This window comes from Hyperolius riggenbachi, chromosome 12 (assembly GCF_040937935.1).
Source record: "Hyperolius riggenbachi isolate aHypRig1 chromosome 12, aHypRig1.pri, whole genome shotgun sequence".
Taxonomy (NCBI): Eukaryota; Metazoa; Chordata; class Amphibia; order Anura; family Hyperoliidae; genus Hyperolius; species Hyperolius riggenbachi.
Window position 1 is genome coordinate 150,370,464 of NC_090657.1, and position 25,180 is coordinate 150,395,643.

The window sequence follows — 25,180 nt, forward strand, 5'->3', positions numbered from 1 at the left end:
GAGGTCAATCATTGGCACTACTATATCTCTCATAAGTTGATTATTTAACATGCACCTTATATATAATCACCGTAGATCACCACCACCATTCTTTGTATTTTTTTATTTATTTTTAAAGGAAAACAGACAGTGTTCTTATCAAATATTTACTTTATTTATATTTCCATTTGTTTGGGTACATCCAAAAATAATCAATAAACAGTCTCCTAAGTCTGGAAGGAAAAGGAAAGGTACAGGTCACCCAAACAGCATTGCTGTATAGTTGAACAGTCGAGCTAAGCAACCATTTGACTCTCAGACATTTCATTGCGGAGCCATTGGGAAGAGGAAAGATGACGCTCCCCTCATTCTGCAGCATAATGTCATCGCATCACCTCCAGTCCAAGACAGACATTATACAATGTGACGGAAATAGGACCTGTATTCCTCGGAAGCATTAAACACCAGACTGATTGTAAGCTCTACAGTTCAGGAATTCACTGTGCTTTTATGTAGAACATCTTAGACCACTGACAATATGACACAAAACCATAAAATGCCCACCAAGGTATAGGGGTCAGCACTTGCCTCATGGAGCATGAAGAGAGATGTCTGAGGTTTGACAGAAGCACTGGGGATGGTCTACCTTTAAGTCAGCCAAGTTTTGGCACCTACACATGCTGTGCTTAGTTATGAATTACTGTTCCTTTACTAAGTATTCCATTTCTAAGCTTGTTCCAGCTACTGATCCAATTCTCCACAATGTATACAATATACAATGATCTCATTGTTGATGGGATTATGGTCATATATTTATTTATGTATATCTATATATTTTATTTTAAGACACAAAACTAAGACTGGACAAGAGTCAATAAAATAACATTCTTGGTGGTCAAGTCTTACTATAAAGTGCTTCGTTTTGGCAGATTGCAAGTCCAACCCTGGGATTGCGGTTTGGGTGGATTATGATCAATATGTTCAAGGCTGGTTCTAGATTTTCCACTGCCTGAAGCAAACTTGTGCCACCAATTCTCCCCTCCCCCCCACAAATGTTCCCCGTCATCATATATACCTCATATCATATATATATCCTCCATATAAGCTTAGTCACCGGCGAGAGATCACCATGGCCAGTCACAGAGGGGAAGCTTTGGAACGCAACCAATCAGACAAGGGTGCTGGCTAGGTGGCCCAAACTGTTTGTCCAAACGCCGCCCCCTAGATTTGGCCGTTTGAATTATGTGATTCAGGTCACTTCACGGTAGGCCGGTCCCTGAATGTCTTGATATTCAAAGCTGCCATGTGCTTAAAGGAAATCTGAACAAAGAGAACTATGGTGGCTGCCATCTTTATTCCCCTTTCAAAGAACCTGTTTTCTGTATCACTGATAAGCAGAACTGCAGGTCTCCACTTCTTAAAGGCTGATATCCAGGGAACAAAACCTGTTACCTCATTTAAAGATGTGACATTAAAAAATTGGGATTCCAAAAATGGAGTCTAAGAAAAAATATGGCTCTTATTTCCCAGAATATCCCATTTCCTATTAATAGATCTATGAAATAGGTGGATAGAAGCATAACTGACACGCTGAAGTCACCATAAATCGGAGATAAATGCCAACAGTTGAACAGTGAGAAATTTTCCCGCCCGCTCTTTCCTGTGGTGTTCTGCGCTATCAAAGTAGTAGAAATATGATTTTTTTGCAAGCCAGTGTTATTACCTTTTTATACATGTGGCAATAAATAATGAGTAATTGACAAACACAGAAAGAAAGGAGGTTTCTGGCAGGCTACATTGCCTCTTCGCCCGTTAATAAATAGGCCCCTTCTCTACTGGCTGCATGCTTGTTCCGGGTGATTGACCAGAGGAGCCAGATCACCAGCATGACAACCAGGGCTCTGGCATATTGTAAAAGGGAATAAATGTATCAGCCTCCATATGCCACTTGCATAAGGTTTCCTTTAAGGCACAGGTGCCAAGCTCCAGTCCATAAGGGCCATATCCATGCCAGTGTTTAGGATGAGCTGAGAAACGCGTTCTACTTGATGAATCACACCTTTCCTGATTTAGTCCCATCATTTAATTTGAGCTTTGGAAAAAATGTGTGAGGACCTTATCAACTGGAGTTCAACATCCCTGCTAAGGTATGATAGGATTTAATAAACGTGTATCTTCATAAAATTCTGAGGTATGGCACTTACTGAGTTTTCCTACACTAGCATCCACTGCTTTTTATATCTGCCACTAATCTGTCTCCTTTCTCCGTCTTTAGATTCACTGGGTTTTACTGACATCACTTATAGGCTCATTACACAGGGTAGAAAAGAACTGGGCCAAAACTGCTGTAACTGAGCTTTTATCAACCTACTAATACCATAGCAGCCATTCTTACTTACCTACTTAATCTCATGTCAACAGCACAGGCATCCACTGTTACATTTACCACAAAGTCAGATGTATACCAAGAAAGTAGTACATTTACACCTGTATCAGCTGTTTAGCTACAGGGGTATGACCATCAACAGAAGTATGTGCACAAAGATCAACACTGCTCTGCGGCTTCTTAAGCTGGCCACTCATGATCCAATTTCTAGCGAAAAAAACGTTTGAGTGATCAGATAATTCTGATCTGAAGTGAAATATTGTAATACATCATTCACTACACCATCAACGAACCAATCTTTGCTTCCTATCTATCACAACCAACAAGAAAATCCAATCAGATGACTCTTTTTATAATAGTTTGTAATCAATTGTGCCCATCAATGGAGATTTACAACAAATCCGATCCCATCCGATCAGAATGATCTGATCGCTCCAATGATTTTGCGCTAGAAATTGGACTGCTAGTGGCCACCTTTAGTTAATACACATGTCGGCTTTACTGCCAATGTTCTAACTCCTCCTATTTCTAAAGAACAACTTCAGGCAATTCAGCTGGCTTCCTCAGAGTCCCATAATGGCTGCAGGCTTTTAAACACTTAATTAATTAATTAAAACAGGCAGGATCATGGCACCCTGAAGGACCTAAAGTTCTGTAACTTTGTTATTTAGGTAAAAGATGTGACTAGTTGATGAAAGCCCTGTCTCCTATAAGTCAAGCCTTGACATCTGGATATGTCTGTGATGGGGGAAAGTCCATCAGTTATGGTGGGCTTCTGTTTTTACAACTTATCATTTGGTCAGATTTTTACGGTTTTGTTTCGTTATTTTCATTCTTTACCTTTTGATTTTTGTTAATATATTGAGTTCACCCAACACTATTGCACAACATGGCCATAGGGAGTAACTGACTACTGGCATTACTAACTGTTGGTTTCTGTTAGGATACGTGTATTTATAAGTATATTCATTATTTAATGTAGCAGTACACACGTATAAACATTGGCCATAACCAATTCAGCATCGCCCACTATTACAATCACTTGCACATGTCAAGCATTGGTAGCATAAAAGGGAAAAACTGAAGGTGTGGGGACCAAGTTATAATCATGCGATGTTTAAATATAGTACATCGGGCAGTGAGCTATAGAAAAGTAGTACTAAACGCCAATATTGGCTGTTGCCCACATTGCAGTTTTACAACTATCATGTCTACTAAGGGGGGTATTCATATAAACTTGTGACGTGCAACATCTCAGGTGAAATACTGTGTAGTCCAAAGAAGAGAAAAGATGGTGTACACTTCAGCCTCAGAAGAAGCGAAGTTGCGAATCGGTCGTAAGGCTGTACCTCCCCTCCCAGCGCCCTCTGCCATCACCCTGCATCCCGAGCATCAGTGACCATAGGTACACTACAACTTGCAACAATGTTTATGTATATGCTTGCAATCACTGTATGAATAAATGACTTGTAGTGTCAGGCCTTTTCTCTTCTTTGGACTGTTACTATTGCTGCTCATTTGGTCCAGACGACACAAGCCTCTCTGGACTTGTCACTTTGCCACCATTACCTGTGGGTACAGGGCAGCTACTGTCTCACTAACTGTAACCGAGTGCCTTCTCTTTGTTTCATGTCCTTGAAGCTGGAATACAAATAATGTGCTCTTACTCTACTTATTTCTTTACTCATTGAAATAAATGGGAAAATGTAAAGCCCCTTTCCTGGATCAATGTTTACTGATCCCTCAGTGTAGAGATAAGAATAATGGTTTCAAAGCTGCTGTAAATACTTTAATTTTGGACACTAGCAGCATGGTCATGTGACTGATGCCACACCTCTAGTCTTCTGCTTAGCTGTTGGAAAATTCTGGAAGTGGAGAGTGCATGGCCAAGCTACCACTCACAGTTCCTTCCAATTCTCAGGATGTAGCATGAGCTGCTGGTCATCTCCCTCCTACTGGGATGAAAGGAGAATTTAATGGAGTGGTCGGAGGTGGACTTTTTCCATCTCAGTATGCACCTGGGAGGAAGACTGAAGCAGTGGACCAGTATAAGGTATAAAAGGTTAATCCTATACAGAATTTTAAAACCTGCAAATTATAACTACACTTTGAAATCCTAGTGAGCAAAAGATGCACACTCACATACACATTACAGGTACTGGGGTAGGTCTACTACTGCCCCCTACTGTTCAGTAACCACTGTAATACTGTCACCCTCTGGTATACCTGTTTTTGCTACTCCTTCTAGAGGATGAGTGTGTGATGAAAAAGGGTATGTAAACTAGAGGCACCCAGAAGGTGGTAAATAGTGAAATTCTGTTTATAAAAACCCATGGGAGATAAATAATGCATTGCATTTATTTAAACACACACCACCACCTTTTGCTGGGTACTGCTAGCTTCCGTAGTTGCGTGTCTTTGTGTAGTCATAGGATGGCCAAGCAACTCTTAAAGCACACCTGAACTAAGACAGATATGAAGCCTGGCATATTTATTTCCTTTTAAACAATGCAAATTGCCTGGCTGTCCTGCTGAGCCTCTTAAAGCGGTATTGTCACCATAAAAATCAAATTTCAACAGCAACTGATCTGAGTGTATTAAGTGATAAAGATGCTAATCCTGCATTCAAAACTTGCAAAACATTTTCTGCTGTTATGGTTTGTAGTTATCACATACTTTAGGAGCACTGGTCCTAGTGCCAAACAGTGCCAACGAGTTGAATGCTGGGAGTTCTTTTTATCTATAATATATTCATCCTCTTCCATTTATTTCCCTGCCGAGCTGCTTATCAGAAACACCCTCTGATTACTTGTGTTTACAAGCAAGGCTGAGGTGACTCAGTGATTGGATGTGTAAATAAAAAGAAAGACAGTGCAGTTGTTAGTATACACCTCAGTGGGAGTGTCTGAAGACTCTGGGAGGAGGGCAGCTAATGAATACACAATGAGCAAGAGAAGGGAGGAGAGAAAACAAGTGTCAGAGAGGATATGATGTCAGCATTAGCTTAGTAAGATGGCCACTGCCTAGAATAGGATTTTCTGCTTTTCCTTTATAAAATTCACAGGAATCATTACATGGATAGCACAATACATCTGTCATGTAAGAAGAAGTAGTATTTATCTACTTATATATGTGTTTTTTATTTCTAGGTTAGTATGGGTGTCACTTGTTCTTTAATACTTTTAGTCATAGACCCTGAACAAGCATGTAGATCAGATATGTCTGACAAGATTAGCCACACACTTGTTTCAGGTGTGTGATTCAGTCACTACTGCAGCCAAAGAGATCTGCAGGACTGCCAGGCAACTAGTATTGTTTAAAAGGAAATTTATATGGCAGCCACCATATAGCTCTCGGTTCAGATGTACTATAAAGAGGAGCTTGGCCAACCTATTACCGCATAAAACTCGCAGCTGAGGAAGATGGCTATGTCTGTCAGGGCCGTTTTTAGGCATAGGCACACCAGGCACAGGGCTGGAGTGACACTTGCAGTAGAGGGCACCACAGAGCTATGCTGTGCTTTAGGACACTTATACATTACTGCTAGCTTGATTAAGACGGATAGTTGGTGATATTAACACCTAAATGGGCACTGCTGATTAGCATAGCAAAGGAAATCAGAATAGCATAACAGTGAAATGAAATGTACTATTAATTGTCTGATTAAGCTGCAATTGTCTGCAATATTGGTTGTTGCAAATCTTTTGGCTGTCCAGGACAATATTTCGACCAGTTATGTAGATTCCTATTAAGGTGTATCCTATTAATTTTATATTGATGCCGACATAGCTAATTAATGTAGGCTATGAGCTTTCTGTCACAATATTTGGAGGCAATTGGTGATGTGCCTGGTGCATCAAATTAGCTAGAAATGGCCCTGTTGTCTGGGAAAAGACAATGTATTTATCTCCCATGGGTTTTTATGAAGATATGCACAACTTCATTATCTACCAAATTCTGGGTGCCTCTGACAGCTAGTATTTCCATACACTCCTCCTCCTAATGTTTACTGTTTTTGTCACAATATTTGTGCTGCTTGGAACTCTGTTTTACAATTTGTTAGTATATCTATGTTCCCCTTGTCGTCTTATTGTGCTTTGTAAAGCGCTGCGGAATATGTTGGCTCTATATAAATAATAAAAATAATAATAATAATAATAATCCCACACTCATCTTGCTCTGTATAGATATTCCACAGCTCGAACCGTCTTCAGCTCATCTTGTGTCCTGGTAACACTGTTCTCTAATAGCACACTGCATCTTTATAACCTGGCCCCATGGTGTCTAGCTGCTGGTACAGAACAGAGGATGAAGTAAATCATGTCAATGTTTTTGCTATTTCAACAATAAAAAATCCTGTGAATATTGAAAAACATGCAAATCAATGCAATTAAAAATGTCTCGGAGTCCCATTTGATGAAATGATCATGTTCAATCAAACATTCACAGTTAATCAATTGTTCTTGTTAGTTCACTTTTGCGTAGATGTGATCATTTCATCAAATACAAATGTGCCACTGAATGTTTACAATTCTGTGTGGCCAGAACGAATGGTTATTTTTGTTTATACGTATATTTTTGCCATCGTGGTTTGCCATTTGTATGTTTATTTCTGTAGGAGAATCTCTGAAAGAGGATATAACGTTTCTGGATTTCCTGTCAGACTTGGCTCCTTGTTGCGGTATGTTTACACACCATTTAAGTTTTCAGATCTGTGGGGGCATGAATGAAATGTAGTGACCAAATCTGAGATATTTTATTTATTCTGCAACGTAAGCCCTTGAAAAGATGTTTAACTGGTTAAAATTTGTTGCAAAGTACCAAGAAATTTAGCTACATTTTCCATGATTCTAATGGTGGATATACATCAGGCGACTTGCAGTCAGACATGCTGCAAGATGTCGGGCCGACTTGCTCAATTGTACCCACGATGGTAACGGCAGGTGATATGGGGAAGAGCAATGAACGCAGTGAGACCCCCGACGCTGTCCTCTCTAATGTGTAATGTACCCACCTCCACGGTACCCAATACACATTACCTGTCCGTAGCCACCGCTTGTCCTCTGCTGGTCTCGCGGGTGCACTCCTTGCTCTATACACGCGCCCCACATGGAAACGGGGCACATTTGATGTCACACAAGCAACCACATATATGCCAGCAGCCACATGGGGTGTGTGTAATGGAGCGAAGAGTGCACCCGGGGCCAGCAGAAGACAGATTGAGGGGGAGGCGGCACACAGGGCCGATTCCAAACCAATTTCAGCATGACATTGATCAGGAATCTGCCTGCGGTGTATGGGCAGCCAACAGATCTCTCTCTAATCAAGTTCAATTAGAGAGAGATTTGTCTCGGTTGAATCTGTTCATCATCGCTAGATGTATGGGCACCTTAAATACTGGAAACTGGTTTAACCTTCCTGGCAGTAACCCCGCCGCCCCGCGCCCGATCGCCGCTATCCGTTGCGGCGCGCGGGCCCCCCCCCTCCAGACCCCGTGCGCTGCCTGGCCAATCAGTGCCAGGCAGCGCAGAGGGGTGGATCGGGACTCCCAATGATGTCACGACGTCGCTGACGTCATCCCGCCCCGTCGCCATGGCGACGGGGGAAGCCCTCCAGGAAATCCCGTTCTTTGAACGGGATTTCCTCATCGGAGATCGCCGAAGGCGATCGAAGAGGGCGGGGGGATGCCGCTGAGCAGCGGCTATCATGTAGCGAGCCCTGGGCTCGCTACATGATTTAAAAAAAAAAAAACTGCCGCGCTGCCTCCTGGCGGAATTTTTCATACCGCCAGGAGGGTTAATCAAAGTGTTAGTGTACTTATTTGTGTTTAATTGTATTTTGCATAACTTACGTCTCTGATGCATAATTCAATGTACAGTACTTGCTTCCCTGATATAGCTGGTTTAAAATACAAGCAGGACAAGCCTTTTGTTAACATTACAAAAATGACTCATTACTAATCCCATACTCAGTGTTTGCTGAAGTGCTGCTAATATCGGCACAAGGATTGTAAGGAGGGAAGAGAGACAATTTACAAGGAAAGGAGGGGGGGGGGGGGGTACTCACAATGCTGTGAGAATAACAGGTATCAGCACACTTTGTACAGGCTTTACTATTACTGTAGGCACAGAGTAGCGCATACATATGATTAAGCCGCCGGGCGCAGAATGAAGCCAATAAACGGCTTACCCTGCTCCTGCAAAAGTCCAGGCGGCTAATTACTATTCCCCCCCCAGGTCGCTGTGGATGGTGGGGAAAGATGTAATTCAGCTGCCAGCTATTGCTGGTGGCTGAATTACAGTGTTTTTATAGTACCTTGTGCTCCGTCTTTTGACAGCACCCAAATTACTCACTGAGCGCTGCTATAGCTGTAATTCCTATTACGGCCTATGGCGGCGCTGGCTGTGCCCAAATCTCCAGCGCTGTTTTTACAGTGTTCCCAGAATAACAGCCTACACTGGACATACTGAGATTCTTATGTTTGTATTTTAAAAAGCAGTGAAATTAAAAATGTAAGCGCATTGCACTACTGACCAGAACCATATTTCAATACTCTTCAAGCACCCATAGGCGTAAGCACATAAAGACTTTTCAAACACTAAGAGTCCTTTCACACTATGCACAGTACGTTGGGATACATGGCAAAATGTCACATTATGCAGTAGGAATGCAATGCAGCACATACAGGAACCACAGAAATATAATTGATTATATTGTCTGTTGCAAAAGAACACAACGGGCCCAGTTTGAGAGGAGCCTTAGAGCACGGAGCTTCATATTAAAACCATAGATCGCCATGGCAGCCCCAGAGATGGGAAGTTACAGGAAATATCTACACAGGGGGCACAGATGGCAGTAACAGGTCATTGTTTTTTTTATCCACATTATCAAAAGCTATAGTACGTTTCTTTCCCTGGGATTGAGTTGCTGCTCCACAACAGTTGTCACCTCTTTCCCATAATCCCTTATTCTTATACGTAGCTCCACCTACACTAATGCACTCTACTCTTCTATGGTTTCCTAATATAACAATGTAGCCAGTTCTCTTATAATCAGACATACCAATTATTCGGAGGCAATTTATAGGCTGCATTCTCCTGAGTACTGGTTCAGCTCCTACAATGCCTGCCTCTGTTTTGTACAGGCCATTAATGCTTGCTGTTCGTTCCCGGTATCTAAGCTAGTAAAAGCAAACTCGTCTTACATAAGTTACTAAACTGCTATAAGCGTAAGTTGTTCTTTGTACAAATCTGCAGATTAAAGAGGCTATACTTGCAGGGAGGTATCAATGTTGCTGTAGCAGCCAATCAGATTTCAGCTGACCATTTTCTGGCAGGTATTATGCATGATGCCGTTTGCTAGGTATCGCCTAATACACTAGGGACTTTTATTATTAATATAATTATATTTCATTTATACCTAAAACAAGGATGACTGCAACTATGGCATTTTCTATTTTGGGACATTGCTATTTCTACATGCTTATTCTAGAAAGCCTAGTGTTAGAATTTTATATATATATTTTTTTTATTATAATCTGGCTATGGTATAAAACTCTGGTGTGATATTCAGTGTTCTCTGCAAAAGTTCAATAGATATTTTTTTTCTTTATGTAAATTTCTCTCCAAACTAAGTAACTAAACTAAACTCATCAACAGTTCTGTAGATGGCATCTAGACATGAAATAATGCTTTACTTATATGGAAAATGTATCGGTTGCTAGTGCATATACTTTACTTCTTCTATATTGCACACATCTTGGGCTCCGGCCCTGTAACCTTCACACTGCAGAGGTAGCTATCAGTCCCCACTAAACAGACTTCTTCAATTCCCAGATATACGGTATACATCATCAACGTAACTGAGGTCTCAGAGAGAGTGTGGCAACAGCAGCTCATACTGCTGACAGTCAGGGATCCTGAGAAACCAAACACCATACTCCATAAGGGAAACCAATGTACTGGTCGAATAGGATGAAGATGGATGGACTCTTAGATGTCTATCCATAGTAGTAGTGATGGGGAAAACATTCTTCCAACGTGCAAATGTCCACTTACACTGGGAAGGACTGTTTCCATCACAGCCTCCAGCTTCTGGTTAATTACCCAGGATCAGTTCTCTTTCCCCTTTGAAGTCAGTGGAAAATTGCATTGCCTGAAAATTTCTTGCTCAAAACTGCCAATGAAGAGCTACAAATTCTCAGAATATGCAAATTCCCATATAACAAGAAAGAAAGCTGTACACAGTTAGATATGGAAATGTGATTCTGCTGATGCAAATTTTCACTAACTGTTGAATGGGAATTTGTATATTTAGGAGCTCAACACTGATCACCACTTGTAACAATAAGTCTCAAATATCAAAGTTTGTCTCCAAAAGAGTAAAATGTGGAAATGGGGAAGACGCTCTTTTGGAATTAATGTCTTATCAGAAAGACGGTAAATCTCTCCATCAAACCACAACAAATAAAACAATTTGATGGTGTAGGGGAGAGCTAGAACCTCTGTCAAGTTTGTATTAACTCATTTCCTACCACCAAGGACCATAATAAATAAATCTCTATAGGAACAAAGCAGCAAAACCCCTAAAAGAAGTTCTAACCCCTTTCCACATCAAAACTACAATATTTCTCCTGAAGCTGGACTTGAACAATTGTTTTTAGCAGCTGGGTACCAGAATTTAGCCTACCACTGATTATCACATGGGCATTTGATCAGATAAACAATCAGTATCTGACTGATACTGATTATTTACTTGGAAACCACCATGCACTACTCCATCAGACATCAACGGAAAGATGTAACATACAATTAATATTGAATGTAATATTGATCACATATACCCTTGTTTTGAAATATTTTTGGTAGATTCAATGCATATATTGAATGCGCTATCCATTAAATTCAAAACATCTGGTGGCCTTTAAACTAGACGTAGATCAGACTGACTAAAACCACCCAATAGCTGAGATCCCAGGTCAACAATTTTACCTTTAGGTGTTATCAGCCAGACACACTATGTATAATGGGTTTTCCTTTACATTAGTTTATGTAGAAATAAAATATAAGTTGGAACACCCCAAGGGTAGCGTGAGCACAACGTAGATGGGTAAAGATGCAGGAACTGGATCAAGGAAGTTGAAGTCCCCAAGTGATCTGAGAAATGAGTGGATGATTTAATGGTCACTAATTATTTTACATATCAACCCAACTTGGTCTGTTTGCTCCATTTCTTAATAGTTTAAAACAAATACTCTGCATGGATGCAATGAGACAGCAGGAGACATCTGACCTTATAGAGAGGGCAGGAGGGGTCTGATCCTTTAAAAAATAGCACAGAACAAATGCTATAAGAATCCTAGCATGCTCAAGCTGTGATGAGCTCCATCAATCCCCAGTGTGTGTTACATCCATATTCTTTTTAAACACTTTTTTTCTAGTTTACCAATTGCTTGATTACCTCAATCCCAGAATGCCTTTCATTTAGTGAGGAGTTCCCCTACCACATCTAGGCATTTGCTTCACATGAAGGCACCTCTCTTTACGACATATGGGTACAACCAAGCAGCATGCTTTGTGCACAGCAAGTTACCAATAATCCTGTTTAAAGTGGAATAATTGCTGGGACAGAATTATCCATTACAATAGGGATCTTGATTATTATTATGTTTTGTTACTTCCAGCTTATTTCATATTTATAATATCCAAGCCATATCCTCCAAATCAATTTATTGCTATCAGTTCCCCACCATCATAGAACAAAGGGATCTTTTTTCCCTAGTCGTTGCCTCCTGGCTCTGGTGAAATATGGAGACCCACTTCTTCTGCCACCATCTACACAAGCAGTTTGACATGAGCAACTATGGCTGTCCATCCTAGTCTGTTGGCTTTATGGCTTGGAAAGCTAGCTCCAATGGTCAAGGTGGCAAATGTGCTTTGGGTCATGAGCGAAGCGACAATTATATAGAATTTAGCACCCCCTGGTGGAGGCAGCATTGCGGCCGTTACAGTTTCACCTCTGTACTAGTTCCTCCATAGTCCTATAGCGTATGGCCCAGGCTAATATGGAGCAAACATTATGGGTGTTGGAGAAGGCCGAATAGCAGGAGGTGGACTCCGGAAAAGAGCTGGTCCCAGAAAAGGGGTCTGGAAGAGGGCAGCGGCCGTGGCAGGACGCAAAGCGAGAGGGCCGGGTAGTGTGCACACGGCTGTCGGCGTCAGAGGGCTTGGAAGAAAGCGGGCAGCCAAAGTCTTAGTCAGATGTTTGTGTAGAGCCAGCCTTGTCTGTAAAAATAAAACAATATTATTCACAACCAAACTAACAATAGCACAATAGCTATATTTGTCAATGTCCATGCATTTGCCTACCCTGCTTCCCCTACAATTTCCATAGACAGTGGGTAGACAGTTGGTGCTGGTGTCCATTACCATTTAGCAGCCGATCTATTCAGAGGCTTGCAAGTACTCCAGGCCAATTTATTTTAGCACATTTTTTATTTCTTATTTTTTGCATTTCCTTGGTTCTAATTAGTACTGCTATAAGGTGTACTTTATGGCAACTAGGGGACAGAATGAGACAATAACACAGGACTTCTGCTTTCAGTTTCTATATTTCTGCTAACATCAAAGCATTCCAAGAATTTACAGCACAATGAGTTCTCTTGAGGTCAAAAGCAGTGCACTTCTCAAACGAGATAACTCTATGAAAGCTGCTAATTGACTAGACTAGCAGAGTTAGAAAAATGTGGGGGGACTTTTGTCTGAATTCCAGCCTGAATTCTTTCCCTCTTATTCAGTTAGTGTTTATAGATGTGGGGTGGCAATGTTGCATATCAAAAATGAGGAAGATGAAACATTGCCCAAGTGAAAATACCCACATCACTCATTTCAAAATTGTGCTTTTGGCTCTATTTTAAAAAAAAACAAACAGTTTCCCCTCTTCCCCATACCAGCTGGTACTGTGAGAATGGAGTGTGTGGCTCCACCAGCTAAACAATACCAGCTTGCACGATCCAGGATATGGAGAGGACTCTGCTGTTTTGCAGTCATGTAAAGGACCCCACACATGTGGTAGTGTGTATGTTTTTGACCCCCTATCAATGAAGTGTGATTTTTTGCTAAAACTGTGAGTAAGGATGTTTATGAGGCACTGGTTGTTGTATGTATGTGATTCACAGTGGCATGAAAAATCCCATGTACACAAAACCAAAACACACAGAATTCAAACTATCTCAGGCTACAACACCCACCCCTAAACGTACATTTATAACAAGTCACATCTTTAGCAATATAAACTAAACTAAAATACCATAACAACTCCCAAATAGCTTTAATCTAGGCATACATATAGAAGACGTTATAACTGTGTGCATTTTTTTGGTTTCAAAAAGGCACACACAAAAAAAATAACAGTTAAATAATTGATGTCTACATAATATTCATCAATTACCACCTTGTATCATTAGAGATTGTATCTGATATCCCTCTCCTCACTGCAGCTGCAAGCTTTGTAGTGCTCACTGCAGTACAAAGCAATGGAGTCTTATGCTAGGTACACACAATGCATTTTTTTTAGTTGATTTTCCGTCCAATTGATTCTCTGCTTGATTCTCTTATCTTTTCTGATCAATTTTCATTCACTTCTATGAGAAATCGACCAGAAAAAACGATCAGAAACAATATCGGACGTGACAGAATTTATCTATTAAACCATCTGCAGAAAAAACATACGGTGTGTACCTAGCATTATTCTTGTGCTGCTGCTGGTGGTGCTCCTCCTCCTCCCTGCATCCACCTACACACGTAATCTCACACAGAAAAGGCTTACTAATGAATGTACCATGTAACAAAGTACCACAATGTACCATGTAACAAGCTATTGGACATTGATTGGACATTGATGGGGAGGGCGTCTTTTTTTAATTGATTTTTGTTAGATTTGATGTTTACATAGAATCTACTGTATTAAAAATGTAAGCTATGGGTTCAGTGACGTCCCCTTGACGACGGTCATCAGGCGACGCCTCTTCCTGCTCGCTACGTCATGTGGCGTTTCACGACGGGCGTCAACGGGAAGTAAGTGATTGCGATATTTTTTGCGGAGTCGTCAGGGATCTTAAAGATCCGATCTACTGTGTCCGTTGCATGACGATATGCGATCGCAGCCGATGTAGCCCAATGTCAGGTAACATTGCTGCAAATATCGCACCATGGGTATAGTCCTTTATAGTGTATGCCTTTTTTTTCCCCATTTGATGTCTTAAAGTGGTCTAACACCCAGCATTTCAACTTTGCTTTAAAAGATTGCTTACAGCTTATAAACTATTATGCCAGATTTTTTTTTTTAGCAGAAATTCACTGAATGGATTAAACATGACATTTTACTTTAGTGCTGCATTTAGCTAGAAATTCTCCTCCGTGCTTGCTTGTTTAGTTACGAATGTATCTATCTACAATGTAACAAACAAACACTGCTCCCCGGCAGACTTTTCAAAGGTCTATTTGTATTCCAAATAAAGATACATTTGTAACTAAAAGATAAGAACGGATGCGGATTCCTAGTTAAATCCAACACTAAAATGTCATGTTTAACCCATTCAGTGAATTTCTGCTTAAAAAAAAATCTGGCATAATAGTTTGTAAGCTGTAAGCAATCTTTTAAAGCAAAGTTGTAATGCTGGGTGTTAAACCGCTTTAAGTAAGTCAAATATCCATATTCTATAATTGTCTGGTATTCCTTTACCTTAATTGAACTGAATGCATCATTTGGGTTTGCAATGAGATGCCTTCTACATTAGAAAATAAAAGGCAATGTCCAGTTGAAACTGCCTTTTGCTTTCTATGTAGCAATAAGCTGGAATCCCCTACCATTCCAACACATTGATGTGTATACTAATATCAGTTCTTCTACATGCTAAAGATTAAGATAAGTATACACCTGTGATAATCATTGGCTAAAATGGCCTTGGTTCAGCCAACAATTGTTGCATGTGTACTGCGGCTACCGATCAATCCTGCTTGGGAGTCGTTAAGGATCGGTCATGCCAGATCTTTAGCGACCCCTGACACACAATCAGAACTGATCGCAGTGGTAACTATGCTCCCCCCACCAGTAGGAATTCACTCCGTCATGTGCCAATGGTCTTCCTGCCCCCCACCCACTTTCAATGCTTGAAAGCTAGCGATGCATCTATACAGCACCGTGCCCTAAACTGGCGCTCAAGGGATCGTTTCTAAGTCCCTGACAGGGTGACAATTGTCATGTGTGTATTTAGCTGGAGTAACCTGGGTCAGGATACCACATGTAAACTAAGTGAGTCACCACATTATCATATCCATGGGAATTGCTCTATAACTGCACATCTGCACTCACCGCCAGAGCAGCATTTTTCTGCAGTTTGCTGAATGGACTGTATTTGGGCTTTGGAGGTTTTCCGGCCAGTCTGTCTTTGTGTCTTCTGCTGTTCATGTGCTGATACAAGAGAATTACAGATTTCTATAACATGAATACCGTCACAATGTATTATTATAACACAAGTAAAGAAAGTAATATATTTGATGTCAGTATATGCACTAGAATCTAAACATACTATTTGATTTTTCTGTGAAACAAAGTTTCTGCTGTGAAAAATCCTGGTAATATGAGACTTGGTCAAGCGATCTGAAGCAGCTTTTTAATAACATTGCACCATACTGTCACAGTTGCAGTTTTAAAACCACACAGTTTTTAAGCTATAAAACAAAGCAGAAGTAATGACCCTTTGAACTTTCCTGCAGTAAAACCTTATCTCAAGCTGTCTCACGGTTTCTTGGCCGATTAAGTGCTTCAGAAAACAGGACTGTGGGTCCAATAGCTCTTTTGCATAGATAAAAACTGAAGTTTTTTAACTCTTCCTGTACTGGAAAACAATATGAATCTTTTCTTTGTTAATAATGTTGTATTTCTTAGCTGTACTTCACATAGAATTCATTATATCATATATTTCTTGTCATACATAGCTACAAAAGTCCTCAAGAACTGCTGCATTCACACCATACATGAGCCTCTCTTTCTGAATTGGACCTCCTGGAGACATCGTAAATCTATTATTCACCATCTATTTCAAAGTAGAAACTATGACTGTATCCATCCACTTTTGCAATCTGACACTGTCATAGTGAATGACCTTGAATGAAGAGACATAACATATTCTTTTCTCTTGTGCCTGCAGCAGCTAAGAAAAAAAAATCTGATCACTGGTTGAAGGCATGGCCAGATAATCTGTTTGTCTTGTATTCAGTGGTAATATGCCAAATAAACAAGGGAACAATAGTAAACATAGGTGTTCTTACAGCACATTACCCTCATCATAAGCCTATGCTTTCCCTCTCTGTAATGACTGTCAGTGACATTCCACTCTAGGATCAGGGGCCAAACCACACATACAGTAGCAGCCAGGATATGCTCTGAACATTTACAAATGCTGGGACTTCTATCTTTGGCATCAGGGCTTCTTTGTGTACAGCTTCTCCATAAGCATGAATGGGAAGTCATAAAGTGCTCTCTAGTGGCTAAATTGTGCAGCTGCATCACATGTATGAGCAGCTCTAGGTGTTGAATGCCCCCTTCATGAAAATAAGCATCTACTGCTACCTGGTATTGAAGGCCAACCAGGGAGGCAAAGGGGATGAGGGGAGCATTTTAAGGTGAGTATATTAAAAGTAAACTTAAAAAAGTGCAATTAACATATACATCTTTAACCATGATGCATCCAAAGGATTATAAAAAGAACTTAGTAATGAATAGAGTTGTGAACAATTGTGTATGGCTATGGCACAGCAATGATTTACGCATTCTAACTTCATTACAATTACAACCAACTACAGTGCTCCTCTAATAGCATGAGGAAGCGGGCTTCGACTCATGAAACATGTTACAATATTTGGAGTCACGAATAAAGTGAATTTTGCTCATATGCTGACTGTTTCATCTTCTGAGGAGGTAAGTCCGCCACTACCTCCCTTCTTAAACTGATTTTAAATATTTTATTCTACACTGGTGTCTCTGTTAAATAACTCTTCTTGCAAACTTAGTCCACCCTTGGTGGAGGGGCGCTAACCCGCCTTCTTTCTGGTCTACAGAGAGCGACTTTTACCCAAGTGGAGTCGGATGTAATCTCCCCACCTGCTTATACAGAGGTTGCCTAAGCGGTAACCCACCTTTGTGAGTACATATCCTTTGTTATACTCATATAACTATATTCTCAAATATACTACACTATCAAGGGCTGTTGATTTGTCTTTTTTTTACTGATTACTCCACCCTCTTTACAATCCTTATGATATAATGTTTTATTTGTTCCTGGCACATGGATCAGTCACCTGTTTGAGTTGCGTCTCAGAGTTGACATGAATCTCACACACTGGGCAGTTGAAGGCTTTATTCTGGATGCCAATGCTGGTCTTGTTGCCAATTCTTTTGGGTTTCCGGGTAGCACGGCCCAATGCCTTGCCTCTGCTCCTCCTTGGGTGAGTGCTCTGCCCCTCTAAGATGGATTTATGCTTCGCACCTATATAGAAATAGTGGAGGTGAAAAGGATTACTCATTTATTGATGGAAACTTGTGAGCATTGTACTGGAAAATTAATGTCACCATTACTATAAGCCCAGCATTATTCTAACAGCAAAAAGGATAAGTGAATACATTTTCTATGGGACAAATATGCTGAGAACTGCAGTACAGTTTGCGTTCTTCCACCTTGCTGCTTTGTCAGTGAGGTGTGACCATGTGATACACGATGTAGGAACAATAAAAGATGTTTGACTACATTTCCCAGGATCCCACGTCTACATGAGGAAGTGGAACCCATGGACAGGGCCGGGCCGAGGCATAGGCTGGAGAGGCTCCAGCCTCAGGGCGCAGTGTAGGAGGGGGCGCAGAATTCATTCAGCTGTCATTCCTAATTGTGTTTGAAGCAGAAAAAAATAAGAAAAGGGGATACATGGCAGTGACTGCAAGCCAGATAACTAGATATTAAGGTGTTGGGGAGGTTGTGGGCCCTGTGGCGCCTCTTAGTCTAATAGCAATCAGTGTGTGATGGCTGGGGTGGCAGGGATGGAGGGGCGCACTTTGGTGTCTCAGCCTTGGGTGCTGGAGGACCTTGTCCCGGCTCTGCCCATGGAAGTAGCTTCCAAGACCTCAGCAGGAAAAAAAAATGTATTGGGCAAAATAATGAAGAAGCAGAACTGACACATGAACACCTAATCGGTCAGTAAGTTTTGGATGAGCTGGTCACATACATGTGATGGCATGCTTGCCATCAAGATAGTACAGGTTGTATGTCAGTACCAGGCTCAAAATTGCATGACTAGAGTTTAACCAGAATGTAGGCCCAAAAGGGCCCTGAAGGGTACCTCTTATGAGACTTTCCAAATTTTCATGGATTTTGATGACAACTCTGTGTGATCTTGTGTCGCTTTTGCTTTCTGTTTTAGTCTACACAGGAAGACAAATTTACATGATTGTGGCCAGCCAATAAGAATCGTACATCACTTCTGCATGTTTTCTCCTATAGGAGAAACCAGTTTTTTTAAATTTCAACTCAATAAAAACATCATCAGAAAGAAAAACGTCTGACATGTTTCATCCTTTAAAAAAGGATTCAACAGAGGACTACTTGTTATAAAATGAATAGTGCAATAGCATTGCACTCATGCTTAGAACAGCAGCATCAACCACATAAAAGTACTCTTAAAAAAATGCATTCAGATAGAAACAGTTCTACCCATGCTTGTTTATAGTGCTAACATCTTCACCAAGATGGTTTAAAAAAAATAAGAAAATAAAAATAGACAAAAAGTGTATTCGGAATAAGCATTAATTAAAGGTTTAAGAAACAGTGGGGGAAAGGCTGCACATCCCTAAACACATGCTGCAATTGAATGGTTAACCGCATAGGCATACACCGCCTCTGTTAGACTGAAAGATGCATGCCCTGCATTTTTTTAACTCTGTAAGTACCGTATGTACCGTATATACTCGCATACAAGCTGAATTTCTGACCCCCCAAAAGTGGGTCAAAAGTTGGGGGGTCGGCTTGTATGAGAGTCATGTGGTTGTGGTGGTGGTCTGCGCCCAACCCCACACCTACCCCCCCCCCCCCCCCCCCCCGCAGCCGCCGAGAGCTTAATATAATGGCCAGTACTATATACAGTAGTCGTAGTCTTGACTGCTCAATGACAAAATCTTTTTCTATGATTTTATAAGACATTAAAATGTATGTTTTATCATTTTCATTGGGTTGTGACCTACAAGGTTAACTCGTGGTTTACACTTCACTCCCAGCGCCACAGAATATGTTGCGGCTTTATAAATCAATAACAATAATAATAGTAAGGTTGCTTTTCAAACCTGTAAAGAAACTTTATTTTTCTATTTAAATATGGCCAAATAAAACAGAGGGTGAATTTGTCTTTTTCAATTTTGGGTTGATTTAGGCTTTAAGACAATCGTTACAGGATTTAGAAATCTCCTCCAACTTCTGATGAAGACTTTGTGATATAATTCTTCCCCATCACGTACCAGCATTATGAGCCTCCAGCTGAGAGGTGGAGTTTACAGTGACCTTGCAGGTGGCGCAGTATAAGTGCTCTCTGTTCTTCCGTTTCTTCTCATTGTCTTGTGTGGAAGCACAACTGTCCTCAGAGCCTTTTTCTGGACTGTATGGTTCCTCTGGAGCTGGAGAGCTGGTATCCATTATCTCAGCAGAGGTGTCTGAGGTCTCTGGGGAGGCACAGGCCTCCTCCTGGTCAGTGTTCTGAGGTTCTGAGGTCGGAGTGCAGCAAATGGGTTCTGTGTCCAGCTCAGTAAGTCTGGTAATTTCAGGCTGTGCATCTGTACAGGTAAAAAGGGAAGCATTCAGTTACAGAGGAGGATCAACACTGTACTGCGACAAGCCTATAGACTAAGATTGTACCATGAACTGTAATAAAGCTACGTACACACTTGTAATAACTGTCGCCTGAAATAATTCTTTGTGTTCATTGAGGGTGACAGTTTTTAAGCAATTACTGGATAAACACTTCTTTAATATCTGCTGGGCAGCTGGTTCTGTTCTATAAAGAGGGGAGGGGGATGAGAGGGAAGTGCCCACTGCTGGGACAACAATAGAGGAATAAATAGCATTGCTCCATGGTAATCCAGCATGATGGATCCCTAATGATGATGTCAGCTACATCGGAGGACACCTGTGCTCACACTAAAGTTTTTTATCTGAGGCCATCACAAATGATAGTTTTGTGGAATGTAAAACTGTAGATGTGTACATTTCTTAAAAAGGAACTGTAGTGAAAATAACAAAACAAATAAAATTGATTATTGTTCACTTATATATTATTTAGTCAGTGGTTGTCTATTGTAAAATCTGTCCTCTCCCTGATTTACACTTTAAAGGATACCCGATGTGACATGATGAGATAGACATGGGTATGTACAGTGCCTAGCACACAAATAACTATGCTGTGTTCCTTTTTTTTCTCTCTCTGCCTGAAAGAGTTGAATATATCAGGTATGAAAGCCGCTGACTCAGTCCTGACTCAGACAGGAAGTGACTACAGTGTGACCCTCACTGATAAAAAATGTCCCTTTTTATCTCTTTCTTGCTCTCAGAAGCCATTTTCTGCTAGCAAAGTGTTTTATAGTTGGAATTTCTGATCAGCGAGGGTCACACTGTAGTCACTTCCTGTCTAAGTCAGGACTGAGTCAGCCACTTACATACCTGATATTTAACTCTTTCAGGCAGAGAAAGAAGAAAGGAACACAGCATAGTTATTTGTGTGCTTGGCACTGTACATACCCATGTCTATCTCATCATGTCACTTCGGGTATCCTTGAGAAAACCAGAGCAATTTTCACCTGTCAGCGATCGGTCCATTCATTCGCCTATAACTTTATTACTACTTATCACAACAAAACAATCTATATCTTGTTTTTTTCGCCACCAATTAGGCTTTCTTTGGGGGCACTTTTTGCTAAGAATTATTTTATTCTACAATTGTTTTAACAGGAAAAATAAGAAAAAAAATTCATTATTATCCAGATTTCGGCCATTATAGTTTTAAAATAATACATGCTAACGTAATTAAAACCCACACATTTTATTTGCCCATTTGTCCTGGTTATTGCAACGGTGGGAGAGCAGGAATGTGCGGCGTGAAGGGAAGTAGTAGCTACGTCTCTGCACAGAGTTATGGCATTTTGCAGGGACGTAGTTACTTGTCCCAGGGGAGGGGAAGTGGATAAAATGTATCACTGGTGGCAACATCGTTAGTTGTTCCAGGTGATCTGTACGGAATGTTCGTTTACTGAGAGTTCTGTGCACAGAGGGAGATACAGCTTGCTTGGCAGTTGGAAAAATCTTTTATTTCTCACAATGTAATTAGAGTCACAGACAGCAAACTGTCAGGACCATTGTAATAACATCACACCGTGGGAGTGGTTTAACCACAATATTGGCCACACAGACCCCCCTGATGATCTACTTGAGAAATGGTAAAGATTTCTCGTGGGTAAGGGGGTATCGACAACTGATTGGGATGAAGTTAAATCCTGGGTTAAAGTTGCACAGCTAGAGCACCTACATTCCTCCTTACTGGTCATAAAACTACTCCAGCAGCAGGAGCCATGATACACTGAAAACAGCACTGTAGGCATGGAAAAATAAGATCAGCTTTCCACCAGAGAAGTATAAACAGAATGTGTTGAACACATTTATCTAAGTAAACAAGAGCCTTGCCTCAAATAAGCCCCAAACCAAAACTGGGTACATAAATAACAAATACAACCTCTCAGGTTACCAGCAGTGAAAACTGGGATTAAATGGAACCTGAAGTGAGAGGAATGCAGAGGATGCCATCTTCTCTCCTGTATAAACAATGCCAGTTGCCTGGCTGTTCTGCTTTTGACTCACACACCTGCAACAAGCATGCATCCAGTGGAGTCAGAACAGATTCTAAGCATCTGATCTGCATGCTCATTCTGTGCCAGTGACAGGAACGCCCATAGTAAAATAAACTGACCTCATATAAACTATTTACTGAAACATAGTAGATTTTTACTGCAGGAGTCTTACACACTGAGTGCTCCTGAAGAATGGTGGCTCCATACTGTGCATGCTTGTCCACAGTACGGAGCCACCAGTCACCAGCAGCAGTCAGGGCCTCAAGTGCCCCCAAACCCTTCTGAGGACAACTTCACAGAAGGACAGCACCGGAAAGAGGGGGCAGGGAGGGCTCCATAGAATCCAGAGTCTTCCCTCTCCATAGAAAAGTATCAGACTTTTTTTTATCACTACAGATTTGCTTTTAAGAGGAACTCCAGTGAAAATAATGTAATAATAAAAGTGCTTCATTTTTACAATAATTATGTATAAATGATTTAGTCAGTGTTTGCCCATTGTAAAATCTATTAAATCCCTGATTTACATTCTGACATTTATTACATGGTGACATTTTTATTGTTGAAAGATGATGTAGCTGCTGCATGCTTTTTTTGGCAGGTGGAAACAGCTGCAAACAGCTATTTCCCACAATGCAACAATGTTCACAGACAGGAAACTGCTAGAAGTACCACGGTCCTCAGAGTTTCTTGTGGGAGGGGTTTCACCAAAATATCAGTCATACAGTTCCCCCTAATGGTCTGTTTGTGAAAAGGAATAGATTTCTCATGTAAAAGGGGGTATCAGCTACTAATTGGGATAAAGTTCAATTCTTGGTCGGAGTTTCTCTTTAAGGTATTAGAGGCAGAGCACAGACAACTGCCAACTGGCATTGTTTATTACAGAATGAAATGAAGATGGCAACATCTGTATTCCTCTCACGTCAGGTTCCTTGCAGAAATAATGGCTATGTAAGTAGTCTCTCCCCACCCAGAAAGAACTGTGTTGCTGCAATTATTCTAAAGCAATGAGTAGAATAAAAACCAAAGATGGTCTTCTCCAGGGCTATGCTAGTCCCTCCAGCTTTGGGAGCTATAACAATCACAAAAAAGGCTTGTTAGTGTGAGGATCCCCACTTACTAGCACATATGGTTGATAGCAGTGGAGAAGGAGTGCCTTTGTGGTGGGGAAAGAAAGTCTCCAAGGACTGCTGGTGGGCACAGAGCTCTACAGATACTCACTGTTTTGCCGGTGGCTCAGCCCATATTCATAGATTTGGCTGGGTGACATGGCTGTTTCTACATAATCTCAGTTGGAAATTCAAATTCTAAGGGGCTTATTTCAATTTCCCACCATGACTGATGTAGGTCAGCCTCCTCATCACTTGCTGGAGTCTATAAATTTAGGTGGAACGTCTGATGGTACAGAAGCTGAGCATAATAGCTCAAAAAGCATTGACTGGTGACAGTGGCTTTTCAATCGGCATAGAAGATTGCAATCAACATAAGAGGTGCTGTACTGTAATCAACAGAAGAAGAAGCTTCAATCAACCAGCAGTTCAAGAAAGAGATCCAAAGAAGAATTCTAAGCACTTTTAGAAACTTACAGAAAATAGAGGAAGAGGCCTTTTACACTTCTGCCAAGGCTTTAACATTTCTGCCAAGGCTTTAACATTTCTGTCAAGGCTGGGGGTGGTAATGTGATTGCTGTAATACTAAGAGTTGTCTGAAGAGGGCCGTACCTGTCAGGAGTGGTCATAGAGCTTTGTGAGGAGATGGAGACTCTGCAAACCCTCCTTGCAACCCTTCAACGTTGACTGAATTTTGAGCTTGTAAATGTCGTCGAGGGGGTCCCCTATGTTTGCAAGATTTCTCTCTGCTTTTTACCAAATCCTATAGCTGGGGCTTCCATAACATTTAGGGGCTCTTCACTGTTTTTTTTGTTCCTGGCTTCCTCAGAGCTAAGCATGTTCAGTACCTTGGACAGTCTCCAGGACTATGGTAGTTTAGCCAGAAGGCTCGGCTGACCACAGCAGATAACAAGTGATGCTGAGTCTGATCACCACGGCTTGCACACATTGGGCCATATGCAATTTACTTTTTCACCTGACTTTTCTCCCAGGAGATAATTTTTCCTCTTCGATTAAAATAACTTTTCAGTACTTCTCAACTAAAAAAGTACCAAAAAGTAGGTGAAAAGGTACTATCAAAATTATTTTGAGTATTTTCTTGTTTTCTGGTGGCTTAAAAGGCATTTTATTCACAAGTTTAAAAATATCACCTAGGAGCAAACATAGGTGAAAAAGTGAATTGCATATGGCCCCGTGTTTTAAATTTCACATCAGTTTAATGAATCAAGGATCCACCAAGCTGTTGGGTACCGCAGCTCACTGCAAGGTTAATTGCATTAGGTTCATTCAGCGCACAAATTCAAAAATGTAAATTCAGATACAGTGTGTTCTTATACAAAATCAGTAATGCTCATTTACTTTATTACAGACTAGGGGCAATTAAGAGTTTATTTAACATACTTGTCTTTTATATGAAATGGCTTTATTCCGTGGAGGCCTACAAAGGCTAGCAGTGGTTGCCAAGTGACTCAGCCCTACACAGTATTCAGGTACAGTGCCAAGCTCATACCCTTTATAACTGTGCGCTTTTAAGTGGTTCAGATAAAGCCTAATGACTATTGTGTGCGTATTCCAATGACAATAACTCCTATGTTTTTTTCTTTCAAAAACTGCTTCATTATAAAAGCATAGATATGATAAATGAGAAGTGTGCGGTGATTACTGGGGAATCTGTGGTGGTGCTGATGATGACTGGCACATTGATGCTGTGGAAAGCCTGCCGCCTCCCACCATCAGCAAGTCGGGCACTCTCTGCTAACTGCTACTATTCTGA

The 25,180-nt window shown here is 40.9% G+C and overlaps 1 protein-coding gene across 15 annotated transcripts in view; it reads right to left on the minus strand.

Moving 5' to 3' along the window:
* ZNF385C (zinc finger protein 385C) overlaps positions 1 to 25,180 on the minus strand; it is a 526,232-nt gene that overhangs the window by 38,184 nt on the left and 462,868 nt on the right. For 8 of the 15 annotated variants that reach the window (XM_068263757.1, XM_068263755.1, XM_068263756.1 and 5 more), the window contains 4 exons: positions 19,925 to 20,236; positions 17,725 to 17,912; positions 15,737 to 15,859; positions 7,920 to 12,648 (listed from right to left, as the gene is read on the minus strand). In XM_068263757.1, coding sequence (XP_068119858.1) covers positions 12,424 to 12,648; positions 15,737 to 15,859; positions 17,725 to 17,912; positions 19,925 to 20,236 — 848 coding nt within the window. In that variant the 3' untranslated portion in view covers positions 7,920 to 12,423. Of the gene's footprint in view, positions 1 to 34; positions 6,657 to 7,919; positions 12,649 to 15,736; positions 15,860 to 17,724; positions 17,913 to 19,924; positions 20,237 to 25,180 lie in introns of those variants that run through there. The other 7 variants (XR_011025353.1, XR_011025354.1, XR_011025355.1 and 4 more) reach the window with 5 other exon arrangements.